The following is a 23,807-nucleotide window of genomic DNA, read 5'->3' as shown; positions in this document are numbered from 1 at the left end:
AAACTTAAACACATCTATAAATTAAGATGCCTAGTAGGAGATGGCCTACTCATGCATTGGATTGAGATTATCATTCATACCGTTACCAGTGTGTATAGAGTATAATGACTACGTATCAGACACTGTTCCCATTTTAGGTGTTGTACCGCAGGGCTATGTTCTGGTCCGAGCGCTCTTCTTCTCGTACACAAATGATGTAACTAATCACATTTGTGAAAACATTCGACTGTTTAGAGATGACTGTGCACTGTACCGCACACTTAACATTGATGATGGCCAGACTTAATAATTCTCTGAGCGTAGTAGTTCAGTGGTGCACCGCCTGACAACTAGCATTAAACACACAGAAAACAATTTACATGAGCATAGCAAGAAACCAGCCATCTTACTTCCTTACAGCATTACTGATCTTCTACTACTGGATGTTTCATAGTATAAATACCTCGGTGTCTTGATAAAGTGTGTGTGACTAGCTGGAACGCGCATGCGCACAGCAAATGTCTAAATTTGAATATTGTTGTTCATATGCAGTTGAATAAATTGTTGTTTGTTAAACATTCGGTTAGCGGTTCTGCATATGGTTCTATTTATGAAACACAACTTTTCGCTTATAGCAGTCTAATCCGACCAATTCTGGAATATACCTAGGTTGCGTGGCTTCCGTACACTAAAAGCAACACACTAAAAGCAATTTTATTACACTTGAATAGGTACAAAGGAAACCAGTGCTATATTATTTTGAATCCTCCCAGGAGTACAGATGCCACAACCGAACTGCTGCTACTCGCTGGCCTCTCAAATTTGTCTAGCCGAGCCAAAGGGCATAGGTTAGAATTCCTGTATTTATTGTCACACGATAGTTTCAAGCTTAATCCCAAGTCATTCATTACATACAACTTTTCCGGACAAACGCGCCACAAACATAACTTTATGTTAGTGGAATTTCATTGCACTAATAACGTATTTCGCTACTCCTTTCTGCCACAAGCACTTAGAAACTGGAATTCCTTGGATGAATTTACTGTTGTTGAGCATATGTTAGAATTGTCTACTGAACTTGGGGGAAAAGCCGTTTCCCACAGCCATATAGCATGTTGCTGACTGCCTTTTTTCTATCTTTCTCGTTGTAGTATTGTCCGAAATAATATTCCGCGTAACAGTTGTTCTATTTGTCTTGTCTGTATTTTCTTTCTATGGTACGTATATTCTGTTGTTAGCATCATCTTTATTTCCATTTTATTTATGTATTCACCCCCACCCGGGCAATAATGCCAGTAAGGAATTGACGGTACTTCAAACTAATAAATAAACACATAAATACATCAATAGATACTGCATGAAACTCAAGAGTCACACTTGATTAGAGTATAGCAAGCATGCGAATAAGGGTAATGAGACTCTGTTCATAGAGCTGCAGGATTCGATAGTGTGCAGATTAAGAAAAGTGCAGAGGTGAGATTGAGTTGACGGGCGCAGGAGATGCATTTGTCCTTTAGAGGATCTATAAAATAATGATGATGGTGATCATGACAACAGTGATCATGGTGACGATAATGAACGAACGTTCTGCAAATGGGAGATAGGGGCTATGATGTTGAGTAATGTGCTCCATGAATGCGCCTTAGTATGATTGCCACATTGTCCTTCGTCCTCACCTGAGAACTATAAGGGTGAATGGAAGAGGTTAAATTTGTTTAAGTAGCGTGGATACATTTCGTTCCCTTAAAAGATTAAAGCAGCGTCTTCTCACTACAGCATCTTATGAAGGGGCAGTGAAAATTACTACTGTCTCACATCGGAACCTTGTGATCTGACGTACATGTAATACAACAGAATCAGCTAGGGGAGATTGCATACCCAGAGTAAGCACTAACTTAACGAACAAGTTTGCCCGACGAACTCGTGACATTCTGATGAATATGCTGGGCAGTGTGTCATTCGAAAGGTGCCGCACATAAAGACGGCTAGAAAAATATGTGATGATAAAGTCGGTGCAGCCTCCGAGGCAAAGCATGTGACAAAAGTGAGTCATGCCCCCAATGTCAGAAATCTCTCGTTGTGGCTGATCAGAAAAAGTGCTCCACTGCCTTGCAAGGCCACTGCATGCATTTGCTAATCATTTGGAGGCGAAGCTGCCTTGACTCTTCTTTCGGTTTTCCGACTGCTACTACTACCACTACTACTACTACTACTACTACTATTACTACTACTATTTTCTCTTTACTATCTACTGCTACTACTGCTGCTACAGCTACCACTACTAGTAACTGCTACCTGTTGTTACTATACTACTGTTACTTGTGGCTACTATTTCTAGTACTACATAATTTATGACTACTGGTGGATGGGGGGTGGGGCAGCAGCTGCTGCTCTCTTGCACGGCCCGTCGGGATTTGATTGAGAATCTATCGTGTAAATCACAATATAGGTCAGCCCGTAATATAGGTTGACCAATGTCTTGGAATTCCTAACGCGGCTACTCACAATTTGCTACAAACAGTTAAGTAAGACGAGCAGCTGATTTCGCAGTTTTCTTAGAAAACATTTGGACATAGATTTCCATGTATAGGCGACATGGCAGGAGTGCGGGGAAGTAGAACGGCGACATCAAAAAGCATGCTTCCTTTGGGGTATACAAGACACTGCGATTGCGCCGAGGACGCAGTAGGAGATAAATTTATCCTTTGGAGCCGTGGTCAGGGAGGCGTAGCTCAGCAGTGCCCTTTTGACGGTTTGTGCAGCTGAGCAAGAAAGTTTGAACGAGGTCACTATGCCATAGTAGGTGCATTTCATCGAACTCAAGCTGGTGCTCATCAGGAGTTATGAGGTCTAAAAGCGTGCACTGAGATGGAGAAATTTGACGCTTTCTTTGCTATGAGCCTGTGTGTTCGACACGCATGGCCCAGAAATGACGTAAAAACACTCAGGCATAACGACAAAATGGCATACAATCATTTTAACCTGTCCGTCACTACACTGAGCACAAGCGCAGAAGACTGAGCCAAGCGCAACATCCCCGGCCATGAACAAATGTGTAACGGTGCAGGGCAGTTCCCGCAACCACCAGTAAGGGGTCATTTCTTTACCCTGGTGCACAAACACTCTCTGCAAAAGAAACCGCCTCACCACAAATAGACAACGAGCTCGATTGCAAAATTATTTCGTAAGACATCCACTAGCTGTGACATAGGTTCGGCACGTAAACATTGTAACGCGTGAATACATGTAATGTCCTTTAGTTACGTCATTTCTGTACCCTAGTGGCCATACACCGTCTGCATCGCTCAGAGTATGTTTCCCGTTCCACACAGCAGCTGCATCCCGGATACAGCTTATACATTTGTGCGATTAGACATAGATCGCAAAAAATAAAATATCGTTTATTTCTGCATTGTTTTGTTTAAGTAACCGTAACTACAACTGCGTCATTAAAGGCGATTGATAACACGTACTTCTGCAGTTTACTGACTTGTGCACATCGCGTTCCAGAGCTTCAATTTTCGCAAGGTGGTATTTCTCAAATAATGCACTCACGCTGAACTTCTGACGCACCCGACAAGCCTACGGGCTTTCGTGATGATCGCAAGTTAATTGCGCTCACGTGTCTCTGCTCCATCAGGCAGCTCTACTTTGGAGCGATTACCTCTTTCGAACACTCATTATAAAATAGGCAGATTGCATCGTTGCAGACTGCGATGTTTGCTATCCGAAGTTGTCTTCGTTGTGCCGTGCATCAGGGGATTGGCGTACAGTAAAAAAACGCTGTTTTGGGGGAAACACCAACCTAGCCTTCCAGACAGGCATTTTTTGGCATTCAGGCTGCTTCACATCTGGGTTGTAATTATCTAACTGGTACTGCCATGTATTGCAATGACAACTAGCATCCGTTATACATTGCGTAAAGGTATTTATTAGCGACCAGCGTTTGGGCCGGCTGTCAGAACAGGGCACGGACTCTAAGCACGAGCGGTGTTCCTCGAGCAACAGCGCTGGTAATATTGACCCACTATAATGCTCTGGAGAGAATAGCCCACTATAGCGTTCTTCTTATTCGCGCCCATCACTGAAACTTACATTACCAGCGAACCTTCCACGACGTGATGCAACACTGCTGTGTCGGCTGTGGGTAGGAGTAGCATTCACCAACTCCTACAGCTACCGTATTGAAATGGCGGATTCACCAATGTGCGCTAAGTGCAAGTGTGAAGAGACCATCAGTCGCCTTCTGTGCCACTGTTCTCGCTTCGATAATCAACGTGAGACCCTCCAGTGTGCCTTAAATAGACTGGATGACAGGCAATTTACGGGAGCGAAGATCTTGGGAGCCTGGCCTCACAGTTCATTGGCCCAGAAAGCCGTTCGAGCGCTTTTTCGCTACCTGAGGGCAACAGACTTGAGTTCCCGACTATAGACATCCTACACTTAAGTTCTCTCTCTTCCTCTTTCACTCCCCATTCCCCTCCCCACGTGTAGGGTAGCAAACTGGACTCAGTCTGGTTAACCTCCCTGCCTTTCCGTCTTCCCTTCTCTCTCTCTCTCTTATTCGCGACAGTTACCACCGGTAATGGCAAGGACGCCGTCCGGCGACATAGCAGCTCCTCACTGTGAGCGAATCATAGCACGGCGTGAGGCGCTCGACGTTGCCAATGTCTCGTCCACGACGGGTAATGTCCAAAGATGGTTCCACAAGTTCGATCACGTAGTTGACGGCAGACGCATGTTGGACGATACGGCAGGGCCCTTCATATTTGAGCAGTAGGTTTGAAGAAAAACCAGGTGTAGCAGAAGAAACTGAGAGCCACACAAGCGCTCCAGGAAGGAAGGTGGGCGTAGAAGTGCTGTCGCCGGTAGCGCTCTTCTGGCACTCATGTTCATTGGAGGTAAAGGCCCATGCAGATCAGGGCACTGTTCAGCATGTTTGCCGTGGCAGAAATGGGCGCACATTCTGATGTATTCCATCGGTATGGTAGTATTATGTCATTGAGGACGACGGGAACCGACCATACAGTAAGAGAAACGTGTGAAGAGCCGGTGATGCTCAGAGTAGGGGTGTTGCACGCGTAGGTTACGAGCCCACAAAGACGTTGCAATTTGTGTGCTCGGAGGCAACGTACATGGCAAACTTGTAGCTCAGCGTGCGGTTGAAGCGTTCTGTAAAGCCACTGGTTTGACGCTGGTGCGCCATAGTTGCAGAATGAACAATGGACACTCTTTAAGATTGGCTTGAACTACTTCGGACAGGAAGACAAGTCCACGATGAGTGAGCAGTTCCATGGAGGTGGTCCATGATGCAGGCTGAACCGAAGAAGCAGGGACGAGGCAAATTCGCGCACTGTATCTGCCGGGTGGGTGGTATTTTCGGCGTATCGCATGAGGTGGGTGACTGCCAAAGTGACTCAGTGGTTTCCAGCTGATGTCAGGAGAAGGGGCGCATGCACATAGATGCCATCGCGACCACACGGCCGAATAGGGTAAGGGGAGTGTTGATGAATGGCTGGCGAGAGGCGGGGTGAATATTTTTGCCGCTGACAATCGGGACAAGAGCGAACGAACTTCTGAATGTAGGTCTGCATCCGTCGCAAGCAGTACTGCTATCGAAGGCGCTGGTATGTTTTGAACACTCTCGAGTGTGCACACTGTGAATTCGCGGGGAAAGCTGCGCATATTTAGAAACGCAGGCGACGAGGTACTGCTAGCAATCACTGGCGCACATTGGGGTTATAATTTTGTTGGTGAAGCAGGCTGTCGTGAATGGCGATATGGTCAGCTTGACGATGCAACGTGCGACTGGTTGGTTGTGCTGATGAAGCACAAAGCAAGTATAAAACGGAGGCAATCCAATGGTCCTTGCGCTGCTCATAAGCGATGGTGGTAAGTTCGTGCGAAGAAATGACAAATTGGGATATGGAGAAACAGGCATTGTCGTGAAGTAGGGGAGAGCCCGCGAAGGCGTCGTCATCAGAATATTGTCATCCGCTGCGGTAGAGCCCACGCATATCGTAGTCCTGTAGGAAAAGTGCCCATCAAGTAAGACGGCCTGAGGAATCTTTCGAGGACGACAGCCGACATAGTGACTGGTGGTACGTACCTACATCAAATGGATGGCCATACAATCAAGGCCGAAACTTATCAAGAGCCCAGATGATGGCCAGGTATTCTTTTTCTGTCACAGTGTACTTTGTCTTAGCCCGTCCTTGGGCTACGACTTGCACAAGACACGACATATTCAGGAAACCGTTGTTTGCGCTGGGCAAGAACAGTGCCGAGGCCAACACAGCTGGCATCTGTGTGCACCTCAGTAGGGGCTTTAGGCTCGTACTGGCGCAAAATTTGTGCAGAAGTTAGCAAAACACGAAGCTTTGTAAAGGCCTCGCCGAACTCGGACAACCACGAAGTGAGGGAGCTGTTGCTTCAAATTAGCTTCTTCAAGGGCGATATGATGGCTGCGAAATTGCGTATGAAGCATCGGGAGTAAGAGCACAGACTTATGAAATTGCGCAATTATTTGACGAACGTTGGCCTAGGGAACTCGGCCACGGCCCGAAGTTTGGCTGGATCGGGGTGAATTCTATCTTTTGATACGAAGCAACCTAGAATCGTCAGCTTTCATCTGCAAATGGGCACTTCTTGAGGTTTAGTTGTAGACTAGCGCAAAAACACAGCGGAGCCGTAGAAGACGCGTGGTGAAGCCAGGAGCAAAAACTACAACGTGGTCTAGATTTCACAAGCACGTGTGCCACTACAAGCCTGGTAGGAATGTGGGCATCATGTACCCGAAGTTGCGAGCGCCTTACAAAGTCGAAAAGGCATTACGTCAAACTAATGTAAGCTGTCACGTGTGACATAAGCTGCCTTCGGCCAACCGGTGCCTGCCATGGATAGTTGCCTATACCCTGAACGCAAATGCAGAGATGCAAATAATACTGCGCCTTGTAGATTGTCAATCACCTCGTTTTTGCACGAGACAGGGTAGACATCTTTGCGAGTGATCTTGTTGAGGCACTGGTAGTCTACACGGAATCGCACAGAACCATCTTTTTTCGTAACAAGGACGACAGGGGATGCCCATGGAATGTTTAAAGGTCATATCACCTATCGCGGCTACAGGTAAGATCCCAAATTATGGTCGAATAGACTAACCCATCTCGTGAGAATGTAACCGTAGTAAGTGGAAACGTAAACGTAAGACAATGCCTGTTGTGCACTGAGTGCCGTTAGCATGTACTACCAACAAAAATTGAAGCACGATGATTACTGGAACTTTCCCAATTCTTGTTTTAAAGGTTAACTGCACTTGTAGAAGTGTCTCAATTCATCCTACAACACTAGCACGCTGAAGAATTCCAGTCTTAGAGATTGGCTAAAGAGCAATTACACGTCGCGCTTAGGTGTAAATAACGATAACATGCGTTCTGATCACGTATTTCCTATCCTCGTTTCAGATAATGCTGATGGCACTTACATGGAAGGCAAAATTCTATTTTGGAAGACATGTATGTTCCACCGGTTCCCTGGCTAATTCGCAACTTAAAGCCCATTAACGTTCGAAATTTCTTTAGCACCAACATTGTTCTGGTGAATTTTCGTTGTCATTTATTTTCTAATTGCCATTGATCCGCACGTAAATGATCACAGTGAAAATAAGGGCTTAAGGTACAGTGCGCGTCACTCTTGTGTAGAGCGTGCGAACTGTAGCCGCCGGGGCGCTCTAAAGCCGGCCAGCGACGCCTAAAGGTAGCGGCTGGGCGCTAAATGGGATGCAACGTCCACGCGTGCCCAGACATTACTTTTCTCCAACCCAGCAGCTACTGTAAGGCGGCGCTGGTTGTCACCAGAGCTCCCCTGCTGCCGCTGTTCCCGCGCTCTACACAAGTGGGACGGGCAGGGTACATAGATACGAATTGCCTGTTGAGTTGCCAACGGTTGTCTCGGGCAGCAAAAGGGGGGGATACGCTGGAGCCTGTTGCGTTGGAGTTACTTTTGACCTCCTCGGACCGGAGGAAGGATGGACAAATAACCTGTTGCATTCCTTTCGAATCCTAGTTTCTCTCATCAGGAGCCGTACCGTACCGTGAGATACAAAGGTTACACAAAGTAGCGCATGAGGAAGATTAACTATGACGTTGGCTCCATAGTTGCTCCCAGTAGACATAGACAAAACCTACTAACTAAATAAGTACTGTTGCAATTAGAACATCATTTCTTAATAGCAAGATTTTGTCGCCTTTTCTGCATGTGCCTGAAGAAGTCATCACACAACGATTATGCTTGCAGAGGTTGGTGGGTGAGCGCTGAAGAAAGAAAAACGAATGGTAACTTCTCCCACTTCACGCGAAACGAATAAAAAATGGTCAACCGATTGTGTACGCTAAAGAAGACAAGGTCGACGTACATGTTGGCTCAAATCATTCGATAAATAATTCTTCATTATATTTCTTTGTTCTGTCTTTTTCTCTGTCATATTCACGTTCATTATTTACTCATTTTCAATTTCATAATCATTCACTTTCACGTTCGAGAGCGTCGACCTTGCCTGGTTTAGTATCGACACTTCACGAACTCTTTTTATTGCGACAGCAATTATATCGACACTCCAGGCGCGTTTCATCGTCGTCGCCGTCACCATGATATTCCGTATAAATTCCTAGGACGATAACATCGTCGCTGCGCGGTGTGCTGTATTTGCGTGTGGAACTTGTGAGGGTCGTCTGACGATCGCAGCTCAATCTGGCGCGCACGTCGGAGGGCATTGGGGAGGAGGCCCACGATGTTCTGTCGTGCGCCAGGCATCGGAGGGAGGGGAGGGACAAAGGGTGACATTGTACTCGCGCAGCTGCTATTTAAGATAGGCCGCGCGGGAGTGTTATCTTAAAAGTAATCTGCGATGTCAACAAAATGTTCGGTCACGCAGGCCTCATCTTCAAACGATCTGCGATGTGGAGAAAGCGCACCGAGTGCTGGTAGCTACGTATGCGCTGCGCTTTCGACGCTTGGTTCGGGTTGAAGCGAGAGGCAGCACGAAGGTCAATTTTCTGGCTACTCATGCCAAGCTTCTTCCCTCCAGCGTTTTGACAGCGAGCTTCCGTGGTCATCAAGTGAGATGTGTTCATGTTTACCTTTGTGTGCGGTACACCATGCTTGTTAGATTAGTTATTAAGTGAACGTTTGCGTGTTTATATGGTCTATAACGCTACTATCCTTCCATTGTACAGCTGTCTATTAATTCGCTATCGCAATGGAGGCTTCGCCTTTCGGCGGAGATAGGACATCTTTTTTTTTTTTAATTTCAGCATTTGAAACTGAATTGCGCAATTCGCCTAAGTTTACTAGTTGCTCTTTCTCGCTAGCACGAGGCATAGGGCCTATCAGCACAGAGTGTTCACAGCCTCTTTAGACACACGTCCAAGGCCAGGGCAACGCACTCACGCTGCCGGCGGCTCTCCGCTCTGTCTGTGTCTCCCACCCTGTTGGAGGACTGGGACACCTAGCGCCATCTTGCCGAGAGCACGGCTTTTAGCTTACATGACATTTGGTGGTGACAGAACACTGGCGCTCACAACCTGTCCGTTTACGGCTAATTTTATTCCTTAGTTGCTGACTATTGCTACGTCTTCTCGGCATTGAGAAATCATTTCATATAATTTTAATGTTCATGCGGCATCTACAACTTACCGAGCCGAGCGTTCTTCATCCTGAAAGTGGTTGCAAGATACCCAAATCACAGGCACACCGAATGCCTCGGAAATGAGGAAACAAAACCTCGTCTTCAAAAATTGGGCAGTGTTGAAGAAGGAGCACACTTTCCATTTTCGTATCACCAAAACGAGTGAACGAATGTTTATGGAACCTGATGCCATAGACTTCTTGAAGATTGGAAGGGCGAAAATCAAAGAAGTGACAATATAATCGAGGTTTATCATTGCGCTGACGCCCTTCAGACGAATTTCTATAACACGTTTGATGAACGCAGCCCGCAAGTAAACGGCTGATGATCAGAAGGAACAACTTCCCGCAAGCTGAGAAGGTGTCCCAGAACGCTGGCGCAGTAAGGAGCTCCGCCAGTTATAGCGGCGCCGGTGTCGCACCTCGATTGTGTACGAGACTACGCCCATATGAAACCACCAGCGCCGGTAAGCGCACAGCCAAACTTAATGTTAACTGGACGTTTGCATATGGTTCTACTCAGATTAGTGCCACGTGCACGTACACACACAGCGCCCCAGTAGGAACGCTAATGTGTTTATAGTGCGCGTGCGTACTAAGCTCATGTCAGCAGTGCAAGGAAGAACCCTGACTTGACGAAACTCGTGGCAAGAAGACACCGCGCGAATAATGGCACAAAAAAGACAAGACAGGATAAGCGATGACTGAAACCAGATGAAAATTTATTTCTGCACACAAATATATGCGCCCCACCCGCCGTGGTTGCTCAGTGGCTATGGTGTTGGACTGCTGAGCACGAGGTCGCGGGATCGAATCCAGGCCACGGCGGCCGCATTTCGATGGGGGCGAAATGCGAAAACTCCCGTGTGCTTAGATTTAGGTGCACGTTAAAGAACCCCAGGTGGTCGAAATTTCCGGAGTCCTCCACTACGGCGTGCCTCATAATCAGGAAGTGGTTTGGACACGTAAAACCCCATAATTTAATTTATTATATGCGCCCCAGAGAGGAAAGAGTCTGTTGAAGTGCTTCCAACAGCGCGCGCGTCCTAACAGTAAAATTCATACATATGAAGAAATAAATCAACAGCAACGACCAATAGCTATAACGGAGCTCGCGATTGGGGCTGGCGTTGGGAGTGCGACAAAGACGAAGAGGGGCTGAGAATGCAAGTGCCCACAAGTGAAACGGTGTTGTTTCCGCTCTCTTACTTACAATATATTTGTATAAAACTAGAGCATTGCTAATGTCTTTGTTAGTCAAGCCCATCGATGGCGTCCTAGCAGACGGCTGCCCCTTCCGAACCATAAAACGTGCTTCATAAATTTCACGTGGTTGCGAGTCACTGTGCCTAAGCCAAACACGCGCCTGATGAAAGACGAGCTTCCGCCGGCGTTTCACACAATGAATGACGAAATTGCGGTCTGTTTTTGACTTCAGGTTCTAGCTCTACCACGCAGCATATTGAGCGGAGCGTTGATGGTGCGTCCACTTCGCTTCGTTAATTTTGCAACCAAAAGACTTCTGTGCCTTTAGATGTGTTATAACCCAAAATACATATGCCGCGTATGCGCTGTCAATAGCAACGGCGGCAGTGGTGCAGACGGGACGGCTTGAGTTTGTCTGAGGCGTCAGTATAATGGCAATTGTAATGAATAATATATTTAATTTTTGTTCCGATTGGAATCGCAGAAATTAGGTTTTTTATGCTGTGGTATTCACAGCATATGGCTAACCTATTCTTAACGTTCTGGGCGAACGCTGCATCATAAGAAAACTTAATAATATTATAAGCACAAAGCATAACAATGCATACTTTATTGGAAGACAGCAAAGTGAATGTAGTGTCGGTAGTATCGAGCACTGAAACTGGATTTTCTGAACCATAAGAGGGAGGAATTAATGTCGATAGAGAGAGAGAGAGAGAAAACATTTATTTGTCATCAGATTGGGCGACTTCCTCGCAGGGTGGAGCCCTTAGTTCAGGGCGCCATTGGCCCGCGCCACTCCGCGTGCCCGCCGGATCAGCCGTCGCTGCTCTTGCGGGTCTGAGCTGGTCAGCGCAGTCTCCCAGGAGGAAGGTGAAGGTGAAGGAATACGGGAGTAGCCCGGAGGATGTGGGCACTCCCAGGTGCAATGATATATTGTGGGCTTTGCTCCACAATAGGGACAGTATGAGGGATATTGTGTGGGGTGGAAGAGGTGAAGATAAAAGAGGCAGGGAAATGAATTAGTTTGAAGCTGTCGCCACGCAACGGCATCTTCTCGATTAAGGGAATTATGTGGTGCAGGGAAGTGTCTCCTGGTATCTCTGTAATATTGTAGAGTTTCAGTGTAGTTCAGTGGTTCTGTCGGTGCGTCGTCTGGGTTGGACAGCTCTTCCAATGGCGCCCGGTTAGCGAGCTCTCGGGCTACCGCATTAGCGCGTTCATTACCATGGAGAGAGGCGTGTCCAGGCGTCCAGACGATACGCACCCTGTGTAACGCTGTGGGGTGTAATGATGTAAGGATGCGGTGTGTGTAGGGTGTCACCCTCCCTTGTGCCAAAGTCCTGCAGGCGGTCTGAGAATCAGTGACCACTGTGATAGGTCCATCCGGTGCCGGCATGGTTGAAGCGTGTACGATGGCTAGGGCAATAGCAGCCTCTTCCGCCGTGCTACTGTCCACAGTGTTGAGCGTGGCCGAAGCTCTCAGAATGTCTGCACTATCTAGTACGACTAGACATAGGGCACGTTTCCGTGGGTAGCGGGCCACGTCGGTGTATAGGACTGGAGTGTTTGATGTGTCATCGCCAAATAGGCGAGCCAGGGCTTGTGCTCTTGCCTTTCGTCGACCTTTATGACGGTCAGGGTGCATATTCCGGGGAATTGGGGCCACGTGAATTTTGTTGCGAATGCTAAGCGGAAGAAGTGTGCGGTTTTCCTGTTGTGGTTCTCTCGGTGTTTGGTATCCTAGCCGGGATAGAATGTGGCACCCTTGCATTGTTCGTTGCAGACGTTGCAATTGGCTGTTCAGATGACCTTCAACTAGTTCGCGGATGGTGTTGTGCACTCCCAGTCGTAGTAGCAGCTGCGTAGACGCATGTTGGGGTAGTCCGAGCGCTGCCTTTAGTGCCGTACGGAGGAGGGTGTCCATCTGGTGCATCTCAGTCTGAGTCAGATTATGATAGGGGAGGTGGTAGGTTAATCGGCTGATTATAAGGGCTTGCACAATTTGGAGTACGACTTTTTCTTTCAGTCCTTGTCGGCGGTTTGTAATGCGCTTTATCATGTGCGTTATTTGGGTAAGTTGTTGGCGGAGCACGTGTAGGGTATGTGTGGCCTTCCCGTTGTGTTGTATGTGAAGGCCAAGTACACGTAGTCTGTCTACCCTTGGAATAACGTTGCCACTGAGATGCAATGTGATGGCTGGTGAAATATCGGTCCTGTTCCGTTTTTTAAATACAAGCAGGAGCTCCGACTTCTCAGCTGCGCATGTGAGTCCTCCGGCTGTTGCATACTCTTGAACTATATTGACGGCTTCCTGTAGTGCGTCTTGAATGGCGCCGTCTGACCCTGTGGTCACCCAGATTGTAATATCATCGGCGTACAGGGCGTGCTGCACGTTCGGAAGTTGTCGAGGAGTGGTGGTAGCTTTGCCATTGCCACGTTGAACAGGGTGGGTGAGAGAACCGAACCCTGGGGAGTCCCTCTGCCGGAAAGTTTTATGATATCCGACCGAATATCACCTAGGCCGGTGGTGGCTGTTCGGTCCGATAAAAAGGCTCGGACATAATCATAGATGCGCTTTCCGCATCGGGAGAATGCAAGGTTGTTTAGAATGAGGTCATGTGAGACGTTATCAAAGGCTCCTTTGAGGTCCAACGCCAGAATGGCTCTTGTTTGAGCTTTACTTGGACTATCCACAACATCCTCCTTAAGTTGTAGGAGTATGTCCTGCGCAGACAGACCTGGACGATAGCCGAATAAGGTATTGGGAAAGAATTGGTTCGCTTCGAGGTGAGACTGCAGGCGATTTAGAACTACGTGCTCGAAGAGCTTGCCCACACATGAAGTTAGGGAAATGGGTCTGAGATTTTGGAGGGACAGTGGTTTCCCGGGTTTCGGAATTAAGGTGATATTGGCGTGTCGCCATTCCTGTGGAAGCGTTCCGTTTTTCCAATTGTCGTTGTAGTATACAGTGAGTTGCCGTATGGCCTGGTCGTCGTGGTTGCGTAGCAGTGCATAGTGAATGTCGTCTGCTCCGGGCGCTGTGTTTCGTCTTATGCCGTGTAGGGCTGCCCTCACTTCTGTCTCTGTAATATCGCCGTCCAATTGGGTTTCTTCCTCGTGTGGATAGTCTTTGTACTCCGGTCGGTGGCCTGTAGCAATGTATCTTTGTTGCAGTGTTCGGAGGAGCGCGTCATCATCCATTTGTTCTTTGTGGATGATAGTGCGGACTGTGTTCGTTGTGTGCGTTCTTGTGTGCGTTGGGTTGAGTAATGCTCTGAGGAGGGACCACGTTTTGGAACTACTTAGTGTGCCATTAAGGCGGTCGCAGAGGTTGTGCCAATTGCTATTAGTGAGGCTGGTGGCGTATTCTTCAGCTTCTGCGGTGATCCGGGCGATTCTTTGTTTCAGCCTACGGTTGTGCCTCTGCCTCTTCCATCGTTTGGTCAGGCCTCTTCGAGCCTCCCAGAGATGGAGCAGATGTCTGTCCACATCCGGTGTCTCCGTTGTTGCAGTAAGTTGCTTGGTGGCTGCTTTAAAATCTGCTTGTAGCTGTTGTGTCCACTCGCGTAGAGATGGCGGGTCGTGTTGTTCAGATTTGGTTCTGTTGCGCCAGAAAGTGTCCCAGTTGGTTATTTTAATTGAACGTTCTGGGGTGCGTATGGCAACCAGTTGGACTTCTGTGGCTATAATGCTGTGGTCACTGCCCAGAGTCTCCATTAGGTTGTCCCAGGAGCATTGAATTAACCCCTTGACCATTGTTAGGTCAGGGCAGGTATCCCTGCTTACGCTGTTACCCGTTCTGGTAGGTGTGTCAGGTTCTGTCAGCAGAGTGAATTGATGAAGGTTCATGGCGTGGGCTAGACGGCGGCCTTTTGGTGTTTCTGTTTGGTACCCCCAGGCCGGGTGGGACGCATTGAAATCTCCCAGAACAATCAATTTTTCGGCTTGTTTACTGGCGGCCGAAAAAAGTTGCCCGAAGTCGTCTCGTCGCGATTTGGGTGCACTGTAGATATTAAGTAAAAACAAGCTCGTTTCATATCGATTCCTAGGTACAATTTCTAAGAGCACATGCGGAATGTGGGAGCTGTCGAGCGTGTGCTCGATCACTGTGATTTGTTTGGACACAAGGGTGGCAGCTAGTGGTTGTTTGGTGGTGTCATGCTTGTCAGTGTATGCATTGTATCCAGTGAGTGTGGGAGTGCAATGTACTTCTTGAAGTGCTATAACGTCTGGTGGGTGAGGACGTGTGGCTAGGAACTGTGTGAGGGAACCCTTCTTCCTTCGGTACCCTCTAAAATTCCATTGCCACACCCTGAAGGTGGTGGTAGTGCGCCTCTTAGGTTTCCTGGCCATGATTGGTTGATACCGCCTCGCTGGTGAGGGCAGGTGTTGTTGTACGAGCCGGGCGGGTATAAGGGTGTGACCTTCTTGGTTCTCTGGTGGCGTTAGTACACTGCAGGTTCCTGCCGCCTGTCAACCGCCGGAAACCGCAGCAGACCCCGAGAGCAGGCTCCTCGTCTCCGAGGCCGCGTGGCGAGCACTCAGCATCCCGCAAGTCGCGGTCCCCGAAACGACGCGGAGCTGTCCAGGGGAGGAGCAGTTCCAGGCCGCGTTCCGGTTCCAGGCGTAGGACCTCATCGCGACGACGGACGCCATCCCATGGCAGGACCTCGAGCCGTGGTCGTTCCGCAAGCGGCAGGAGGGGAAGCAAGGGAGCAGCGCAGGTCACGCAGCAGGTGAGCTGGGCACAGGTTGTTTCTCACAAAGCTCGTCCCCCCCCCCCCCTGTTGACACAGAGCTGGCACAGGCACATGCCCAGATTAGGCGTCTCACTGAAGAAAACGCAAAACTCAAATCAGAAATCGCTAGCGTACACGCAGAATTCGTAGCACTTAAAGATGAATTACTTGGAAGAAATAGCACTACCCATACACAAAACACTTCAACCCCACCCCCGGAGAAGCGGAAACGGGAAGAACAGCCAGCTCAAAAAGTCACTTCAAATCCGACACCGCAACGAGCAACCGCGCAGCCCACTGCACCGCAGGGAGTTATACCCGTCCAATATGCCACTCTCCAGAAGGTAGAAGAGGTAGTAGCAAAAGCTATTCAGAGCCTTCAGACATCCCTACAAGCTACCATGCAGCAACAACTCACAGCTATACAACAGTCAGCGGCACAACAACAACAATGCGCAACTCAACAGCAACACTCTAACACTCAGTTGGCGGAACGCATCATGAGGCTAGAGGAACGCATACTAGCACTGGAAGCTCGTCAGAGCCGGCGCCCCAAGAAAACAGCACATCAGACCCTACCAGAATTGCCAGATTCTCTGGGCTCCCCAGAACCCCATCTTGTACACGCATCACCACCCCTTGATAACCAAGATGGCTCCGCCTCAACATATATGCAGTAAGCGCGGGGGCTCCTCAGGCGAAACCACGGTGTGGCAGTGGAATTGCCGGGGCTACAAGAACAAGTATGGATCACTGATACAATACATCGCTACATCAACAAGACCACCCGAAATCATCGCACTGCAAGAAACGAACACACACGTTCGCCTACCCGGATACGTCACTTATGGCACCGATACAGGCAGCAGCCTTCACACCCTGGTCAGTAAGAATCTAGTGGCCGTTCAACACCATCTCCAGCAATCCGACCCGCTTGCCATTCTGCTCGAAATTATCCCACAGGCAACAAAGAAGAAGAGTCCCATGTTTGTTCTAAACGTCTACTGTCGGCCGAAAAGCGCGCCATCGGTCCTCAAACTGGTTTTGGAGCAAGACACGCACGCAGCACGCAACTATCCGCTTCTAATTGTGGGCGACTTCAATGCAGCCCACCCCCTCTGGGGTTATACGTACACCAACCCCCGGGGAAACATGCTTCACGAAGTTATTGAGGACATGGATCTCACACTCGTCACCGATCCAAAGAATAGCACGAGGCTCGGCACAAGTGTTCAAAGAGACACGAACCCCGACTTAACCCTCACCAGAAATATCCCCCAAGCTTGCTGGACCAATCTGGAGGAGTACCTAGGCAGCGACCACGCGCTGCTAGCCACCACTCTCCATGGGCTCGAATACAAAGCCAGGATAGGCACGGCTCGCCTCACGGATTGGACCAAGCTGCGGGAGATAAGAGAAGAAAGAGCTGCGAACGAACAGAGCCAACAGCTTCAGTCAATTAAGGACTGGATCACTCAGCTTCAGAAGGATGTGAAGGCGCACACCAAAATGCTTGAAACATCCACCACCACTCCAAGCATCGACGCTCGCTTGCTCCACATGTGGGAAGCCCGGCGTAGCCTGCTGAAGCGTTGGAAAAGGCAAACATTAAATCGCAAGCTCAAGAGGCGAATAGCACTACTCACACAAGAGGCTGCGGAATACGCTACCACACTATGCCGAAAGAATTGGCTATCCCTCTGCGACAGCTTGAGAGGAAGACTGAGTACTTCCAAGACGTGGAAGTTATTGAGGTATTTAATCAACCCGGCCAGCAGCAAAACGGAATCCCACCACAATATGGCCCGAGTAATTCACCAATTTCCTGGAAATGAGGCGGACCTCCTTTTGGCTCTCAAAGCCCAGTACTTCCCCACACAGCCATCGGAGCCTCTGCCACCCTACACCGGCACCCCTAACGAGCTCCTAGATGAGGACATTCATCTACATGAGGTAACAGCGGCGATAATGGGCTTGAGACGCCACACAGCCCCGGGAATGGACCAAATTACCAATAAGGCACTCGTAAATCTTGACAGCCCCTCGCTACTAGAGCTTACCGCTCATCTTAATGAAGTATGGAGGAAAGGAAACCTTCCCGAGGACTGGAAAATAGCCGAGGTTCGTCTGATACCGAAGCCCGGCAAGCCACCAGCCTTTGAGAACCTACGACCGATCTCCCTCACTTCGTGTGTAGGAAAGCTCCTAGAGCACATCGTTCTCAATCGGTTACAACCATTCCTGGAGGACTCGGGGAAACTTCCAACAACGATGATAGGATTCCGTCCACACCTCTCAACTCAAGACATCCTACTTCAGCTGAAAGAGGAGGTGATTGTACCAGCGACACGCAACTCCCCCACGGCTATCCTCGCCTTAGATCTTAAAGGGGCGTTCGATAACGTCAAGCACACAGCAATCTTACAGAGGCTAAACGCGCTGGGCTGTGGCGCCAGGACGTACTCCTATATCAGAGATTTCCTCTCAGATAGAAAAGCCATCCTAAAGGTCGGGGACAAAGCCACAAACCCCTTCCTACTGGGCGGGCGCGGCACACCACAGGGCGCAGTGTTATCCCCTCTCCTTTTCAATATCGCCCTAATAGGCCTACCGCCGCTCCTCGATAACATCCCAGGGATCCGGCATGGCCTATATGCTGACGACATTACCATCTGGTCGTCCACAGGGTCCATCGGGGAAATGGAGAACCGCTTGCAGGAAGCTGCAGACGTGGTGAGCGACTATGCTAAGTCATGCGGGCTCAGCTGCGCCCCCCAAAAGTCGGAGCTACTCCTGGTCTCACCGCGAAAGAAGCACAGATGCGACTCGCCCACTATCAACATACAGCTGGAGGGACACACCATCGTTCCGTCTCGGAGCGTAAAGATATTGGGAATGGTTTTCCAGTCGGATCGCACCAATACAATATTAATTCAAAAGCTTAAGACTACAACAGCCCAAGTTACGCACATGATCCGGCGAATAACAACCAAGACAAGAGGCATGGGGGAGGCGGACACGCTTCGGCTTGTCCAAGCCTTCGTCGTGTCTCGAATAACTTACGCTATTCCGTACGCACTACTCAACGAGACGGAACTCAAGAAAATCAACACAATGATCAGAAAGGCATATAAGCAGGCGATGGGTCTGCCAATCAGTACGTCCACAGAACGCCTACTACGACTAGGTGTGCACAACACGGCCGAGGAGCTGATCGAGGCACATTTATCCAGTCAGCGAACAAGGCTGGCGATTACGGAAGCAGGGAGGTCCATTCTCTTACGCCTGGGGCTCTCTGCCCCTATGAGCCATCCGACGCCTCAGACTGTGAGCTTACCCCATGCCATCCGGAGAAAAATCACCGTACGTCCTCTGCCTCGCAACATGCACCCAGTGCACCACGCAGAGCGAAGGGAGGCCCGCGCCCTGGCCATACACAAGCGATACGGAACTTTATCCTCTACAGCCTACACTGACGCGGCTTCTTACTCCAGACGCGCAGCCACAACAGCCACCGTAGTCGTCAACACAGAACATCGGAGCAGCATTTCGCTCACACGAAACAATCCCCTCCAGGCCGAGGAAGCGGCCATAGCCCTCGCTCTCTCCCAAACAGAGGTTGAAGTCATAGTGACCGACTCCCAACAGGCGTGCCGCAACTTTGCTAGCGGCAGAATTCATGCCACTACACTCCGGATCATCAATCAAAAGCCGCCAACGAGATCAGTCATGATCATCTGGGCGCCAGCTCATCAAGGCATTCCTGGCAACGAGGTCGCCAACCACGTGGCTCGAGATCTGACCCACCGAGCCGACGCCGAGGAATCTGAACCCGAGCGCATGCACCCTCTAGTCTCTTACCAAGACATCACACAACACTACAAGCTAACCCGCAGAACATATGCACCCCCACACAAGTCACTACCTAGAGAGCAGGAGCGATTCCTCCGGGCTCTACAGGTCAATACATTCCCCCACCCAACCAGGAATCACCTCATAGACCCTACAAAATTCTCTCCGCAATGTCGCTTCTGCGCAGAGCCCGGGTCCCTCAGGCACATAGTAGGAGGTTGCAGAGCGGCACCATTAAATCATCCGAACCCTTACCCCACTAACGAGCTTTGGGAGAGAGCCTTGGCCAGCTCCGACCTCGAGGATCAGCAACGGCTGATTGCGAGGGCCCAGGACGCGGCCCGAGCTCAAGGCATTCTGGACTGAGAACGCCTCTCCCTAGCTGCTTCACCTAATAAAAATGTTTATTCTCTCTCTCTCTCTCATGTGGAAGTGAATCGTTTTGATGGCTGAAAGTTGAGCTAAAAGTTGCACTGATGAACTGTTTCATGTCAGTCATGGCTTGTTGCATGACCTGTTGTAGCATGTGCTTGACATCAGTCATGATCTCTTCCTTCATTTTTTGCATCTCCGCTCTTAAAATAGTCGCCATTTCCTCTATCATTTCGCGCACTTCTGGTTTGGTGCAGGAATTGTGAGGGAGTTTCTCAGGTGCGAGTGTGTGTGTCTGGGTGAGTGAAAGCGTCGCTGTGGGAGACAGTTTGTTTTGTTTGTTTACTTGCTGTGCGGACGGAGGTGAAGGAAGAGCGGAGGAAAGAGGGGGAAACTGCGCTGACCAACTCACCGCTGTTGCCTTCCTGGTGTGATGGTCGGGCGTTTTCGTCCACGCGGCCTGAGGTTCCTTCGGTGGCTGTGTCTGCTGCGTCAGGCTGCGGCTCCCAGACCGGCTTCGACCACGTGGGTGCTTCTGGTCCTTAGACGGCCTGCGGACCCTGGACCTACTGCGACTTTGGGACTGGCTGTGTCCCCGGGATCGGTAGCGACGACGACCACGTGTTGCATCAGTAGTCGCAGGTGCCGCACCGTTGAATGTCGTTACCTTTCTGGACTGCTTGTCGTGCTGGAGTGGTTGCTCCACCGTTTTCTGCTGCTCTCGGAACACGTGCCTCTTGTTAAAGGGTTTGCGTTGCCTTACAGGACATCGAGAGTCAGTGGCGGGGTGCTCACCACCACAATGAAAACATTTCAGCGTGCAATCGTGTCCTTCGGAGGGGTTGGAAGTTCCGCACGCAGCACACCGGGGTTTATCCGGGGTTGGGCAAGCATCCGCTCGATGACCCGTGGAGAGGCACACGCTGCACAGCTGCTGTCGGGGTTTATGAATGTAGCACCGGTATTCTGCTCCGTAATAGTAGATGTACCGGGGAACCCGAATGCCAGAGAACGTGATGATGGCCGTGGCTGAATTTCCCATCATTCTTGCATGCAGGACCTGAGCCATCGGTGATCGGATATTTGTCATCAGCGTTGTCGGCGTTGTGTTCTTCTCTATGCCGGAGATGACTCCTTTGCAGGAAGCATCCGGAGCAGCCACATAGGCCTGAACCTCGTACTGCTTGTTTTCCAGGCATATAGACTTGATCAGCTGTAGTCTTGCCGCTAGTTCTTCGTCCGGTGTGCTGACCACTGCGACATTCTGCTCTCGGCGTATGCGGATGGTTAGCTGGTGGAGCGTGCTCTCGTTTAATTGAGCCGCTGTGCCTATAGCTCTGGCTATAGAGTGCTGCGGCCACTCTCCGAGATTCAGTCCATCTCTCGGTCGGAAGACCACTTTCAAGTCGTCGATCGGTAGCGGGGGCAGCTGCGAGCTCTTATTGCGCAATCTCAGATGTGGGTGGTCCTGCTGTGCGGGTTCGGTGTTGGGTGACAAGCTCGACGTAGCTTGAACCTGTTTCTTGCGCTTTCGGGCCACGAGAAACCAAGTCCCGTCTTCGTTGTCTGGAGTCGGTTCTTGATCCATAGGGGCGGCTGGTGTGGTTTCGTCCAATGCTGCAGCAGGCAGGGGGTCTCGGGCAGCCATCGTCACGGTAGCAGTGCAGTGGGCATGGGCGGCACGCGATGCTGTCACGCCGTTATCGCGGCGCCTACGTTAGGCCTAGCGCTGCGGCCTGCTCGCCTCGAAATGTCCAAGGGCCGAGGTCTCACCGGATCTGGTAGATCTTGGTCTCAAAAGGTTTCACCCGTTAAGATCCGTCGACTGGTGGTGGTAAGCACGTTGTAGAAACAAAAGATCAGCTGTGAGGTGTTCCAAGAGCCGGAGCCCATTCGGAGTTCGTCCTTCACACGCGGTCTTCTTCTTCTTCCCCCCCTAATGTCGATAAGAAGAGTAGAAGTTCAAGCAATGCAGACACCATTAGGGTTTCTATTCTCGGTAGACGTTCAGTTATCTGATATCAGGAAGCATAGATCACCACTTTTGCACTAGGCGGTATCGTGCATCCTCCGTGACATGAGAGACAGAGAGAGGGGAAGGAAGAAATTGACAGCCACTGAAGTATACTTACGTGATGTGAACGCTAAAGCATTCTGACTTCACTTCTAATTAAGTGGTTATGTCTGTGATACGTGATGTCACACATTGTCACGTCTACTTCACAATGCTACTTTAATCCACTTTCATCGCCCTTAATGCACCTTGATATAATTTGTACAAACTTGAATCTACAATAATCTACGTTGCTACAATTTTGCTACAATTACAATTTGCAATTTGCTACATTGCTACGGCCGCATGTCGATGGGGGCGAAATGCGAAAACACCCATGTACTTAGATTTAGGTGCACGTTAAAGATCTCCAGGTGGTCCAAATTTCCGGAGTTCTCCACTATGGCGTGCCTCATAATCAGAAAGTGGTTTCGGGGCGTTAAACCCCATATCTAATTAAAAATTGTAATATCGTGGAGGCAGCGCGTGGGTGATGCGTGGACGCGAGCCACAAAACCCACCCCCGACAAAGCTCCGCTAATGCAGTGCTTTGTTTTCATATATCGCATTGGTCGACGCACTCGCATCATGCCATCGGTGAACAGACTACGGCGCGCTACTCTGGCGACATCTCGTAGCGGTCGTCGGCGCAGAGCCCGTCTTGCGCTGCACTACGCGTTCCTCCTCACCGTTTTGACATATGGTCCTCCTCCACTTTTCCCCTTGCGCTCTCTTCGCTGTCGCCGTCTTTCTACGCCCGTGGCGCACCGCTTCCGCTCTTTTATCATTCGCTGCACTCGTTCACTCGGTTACGCCGAGGGACGCCGAGGCACGCCGACGATGAAATGAGAAAATCATGTATACTCCGCGCCATGGATAGTACACGCCACAATATTTCCATTCTCAAACTTGTATAGCCCACGGACTATAGCCCCGAAAGCGCGATATGTAATTTACCGCACCCAAGCTACAGATTATTTACGATGAATGCCACATTGCAGGGCTTCGGTGAAATGTTTGACATGGAATTCGTTAATGTGCGCATGAATCGAACGTTGTTCATTTCGCACCCATCAAAATGTCACTGCTGCGGTGGGGACTCCAACCAACGATCTTATGCTCAAATGGTAAATGCCATAACCACTGAGCCACTACGCGGGTCATCATCGTATTTTTGAGAATATGGTCCAGGGAGTATGCAAGTATAAAGGCCGAAATTTTTGTGGGATGCGGAATGTATATATACAGGTGCGGAATCTACACCATTTCATTTTTTTAATGCAGGATGCCCGCGTGAACAAAACAAATTAGCTCAGCCAACGCAATTTTCCCTGCACTAAAACTTCAATATCAGCTGCGCAATGACTGTCAGTGCGTACGAACAATATTTGCAGCTTATATTGACAGCTCGTGATATGCAAGGGAATGGTGCTCGTGATGCGCAAACGGGCCGCTTTTGAGTGATTTGACTTGTGAATACACGCACAAAACCTCATTGCGACAACTTCTACCCATTTATAGGTATCGAATCCCGGCCACGGCGGCCGCATTTCGATGGGGGCGAAATGCGAAAACACCCGTGTGCTTAGATTTAGGTGCACGTTAAAGAACCCCAGGTGGTCAAAATTTCCGGAGTCCTCCACTACGGCGTGCCTCATAATCAGAAAGTGGTTTTGGCACGTAAAACTCCAAATATTATTATTATTTATAGGTAACTTCGTAGATGCGCAAAACACAAGAACAGTTGCAATGACATTGAAAAGACGCAGAGTTTTCACGGCTGATTCGCAGGCGTGCCATCCCATCTGAAATTATTGTTAATGGTTTCACGATTGTTGCGTGGAGAACTGCTGAAACAAGAAGGTTACATTATGAAAGCCACGAAGACGTCGACGAGAAACTCGTGGTATCCGACATGC

At 49.5% G+C, this 23,807-nt stretch overlaps 1 protein-coding gene across 1 annotated transcript; it reads right to left on the bottom strand.

Annotated features, from left to right (window-relative positions):
* Positions 1-7,728: 7,728 nt before the first annotated feature.
* Positions 7,729-21,483, bottom strand: LOC139060296 (uncharacterized). The gene is made up of 4 exons (XM_070539397.1): positions 21,061-21,483; positions 20,248-21,015; positions 9,673-9,692; positions 7,729-7,864 (listed from the first exon to the last, which is right to left on the bottom strand). The coding sequence occupies exons 1-4, from the start codon at positions 21,481-21,483 to the stop codon at positions 7,729-7,731; spliced, it is 1,347 nt and encodes a 448-aa protein (XP_070395498.1).
* Between the last annotated feature and the right edge of the window lie 2,324 nt (positions 21,484-23,807).

Source organism: Dermacentor albipictus, chromosome 5 (genome assembly GCF_038994185.2).
Source record: "Dermacentor albipictus isolate Rhodes 1998 colony chromosome 5, USDA_Dalb.pri_finalv2, whole genome shotgun sequence".
Taxonomy (NCBI): Eukaryota; Metazoa; Arthropoda; class Arachnida; order Ixodida; family Ixodidae; genus Dermacentor; species Dermacentor albipictus.
Note: the sequence above shows the minus strand (reverse complement) of the source record. Positions and strands in the feature narration are given on the sequence as shown.

Bases quoted from the DNA above. Each gene is read 5' to 3' on its own strand.
- LOC139060296 (XM_070539397.1), bottom strand. From the start codon at position 21,483: ATGGCTGCCCGAGACCCCCTGCCTGCTGCAGCATTGGACGAAACCACA. The intron at 9,693-20,247 runs GTGAGTTGGTCA...AACCACTTTCAG, and splicing joins ACACCAGGAAGGCAACAGCG to GATGAAGAACGCTCGGCTCG. The intron at 7,865-9,672 runs GTAAGTTGTAGA...CCACTTGTGTAG, and splicing joins GATGAAGAACGCTCGGCTCG to AGCGCGGGAACAGCGGCAGC.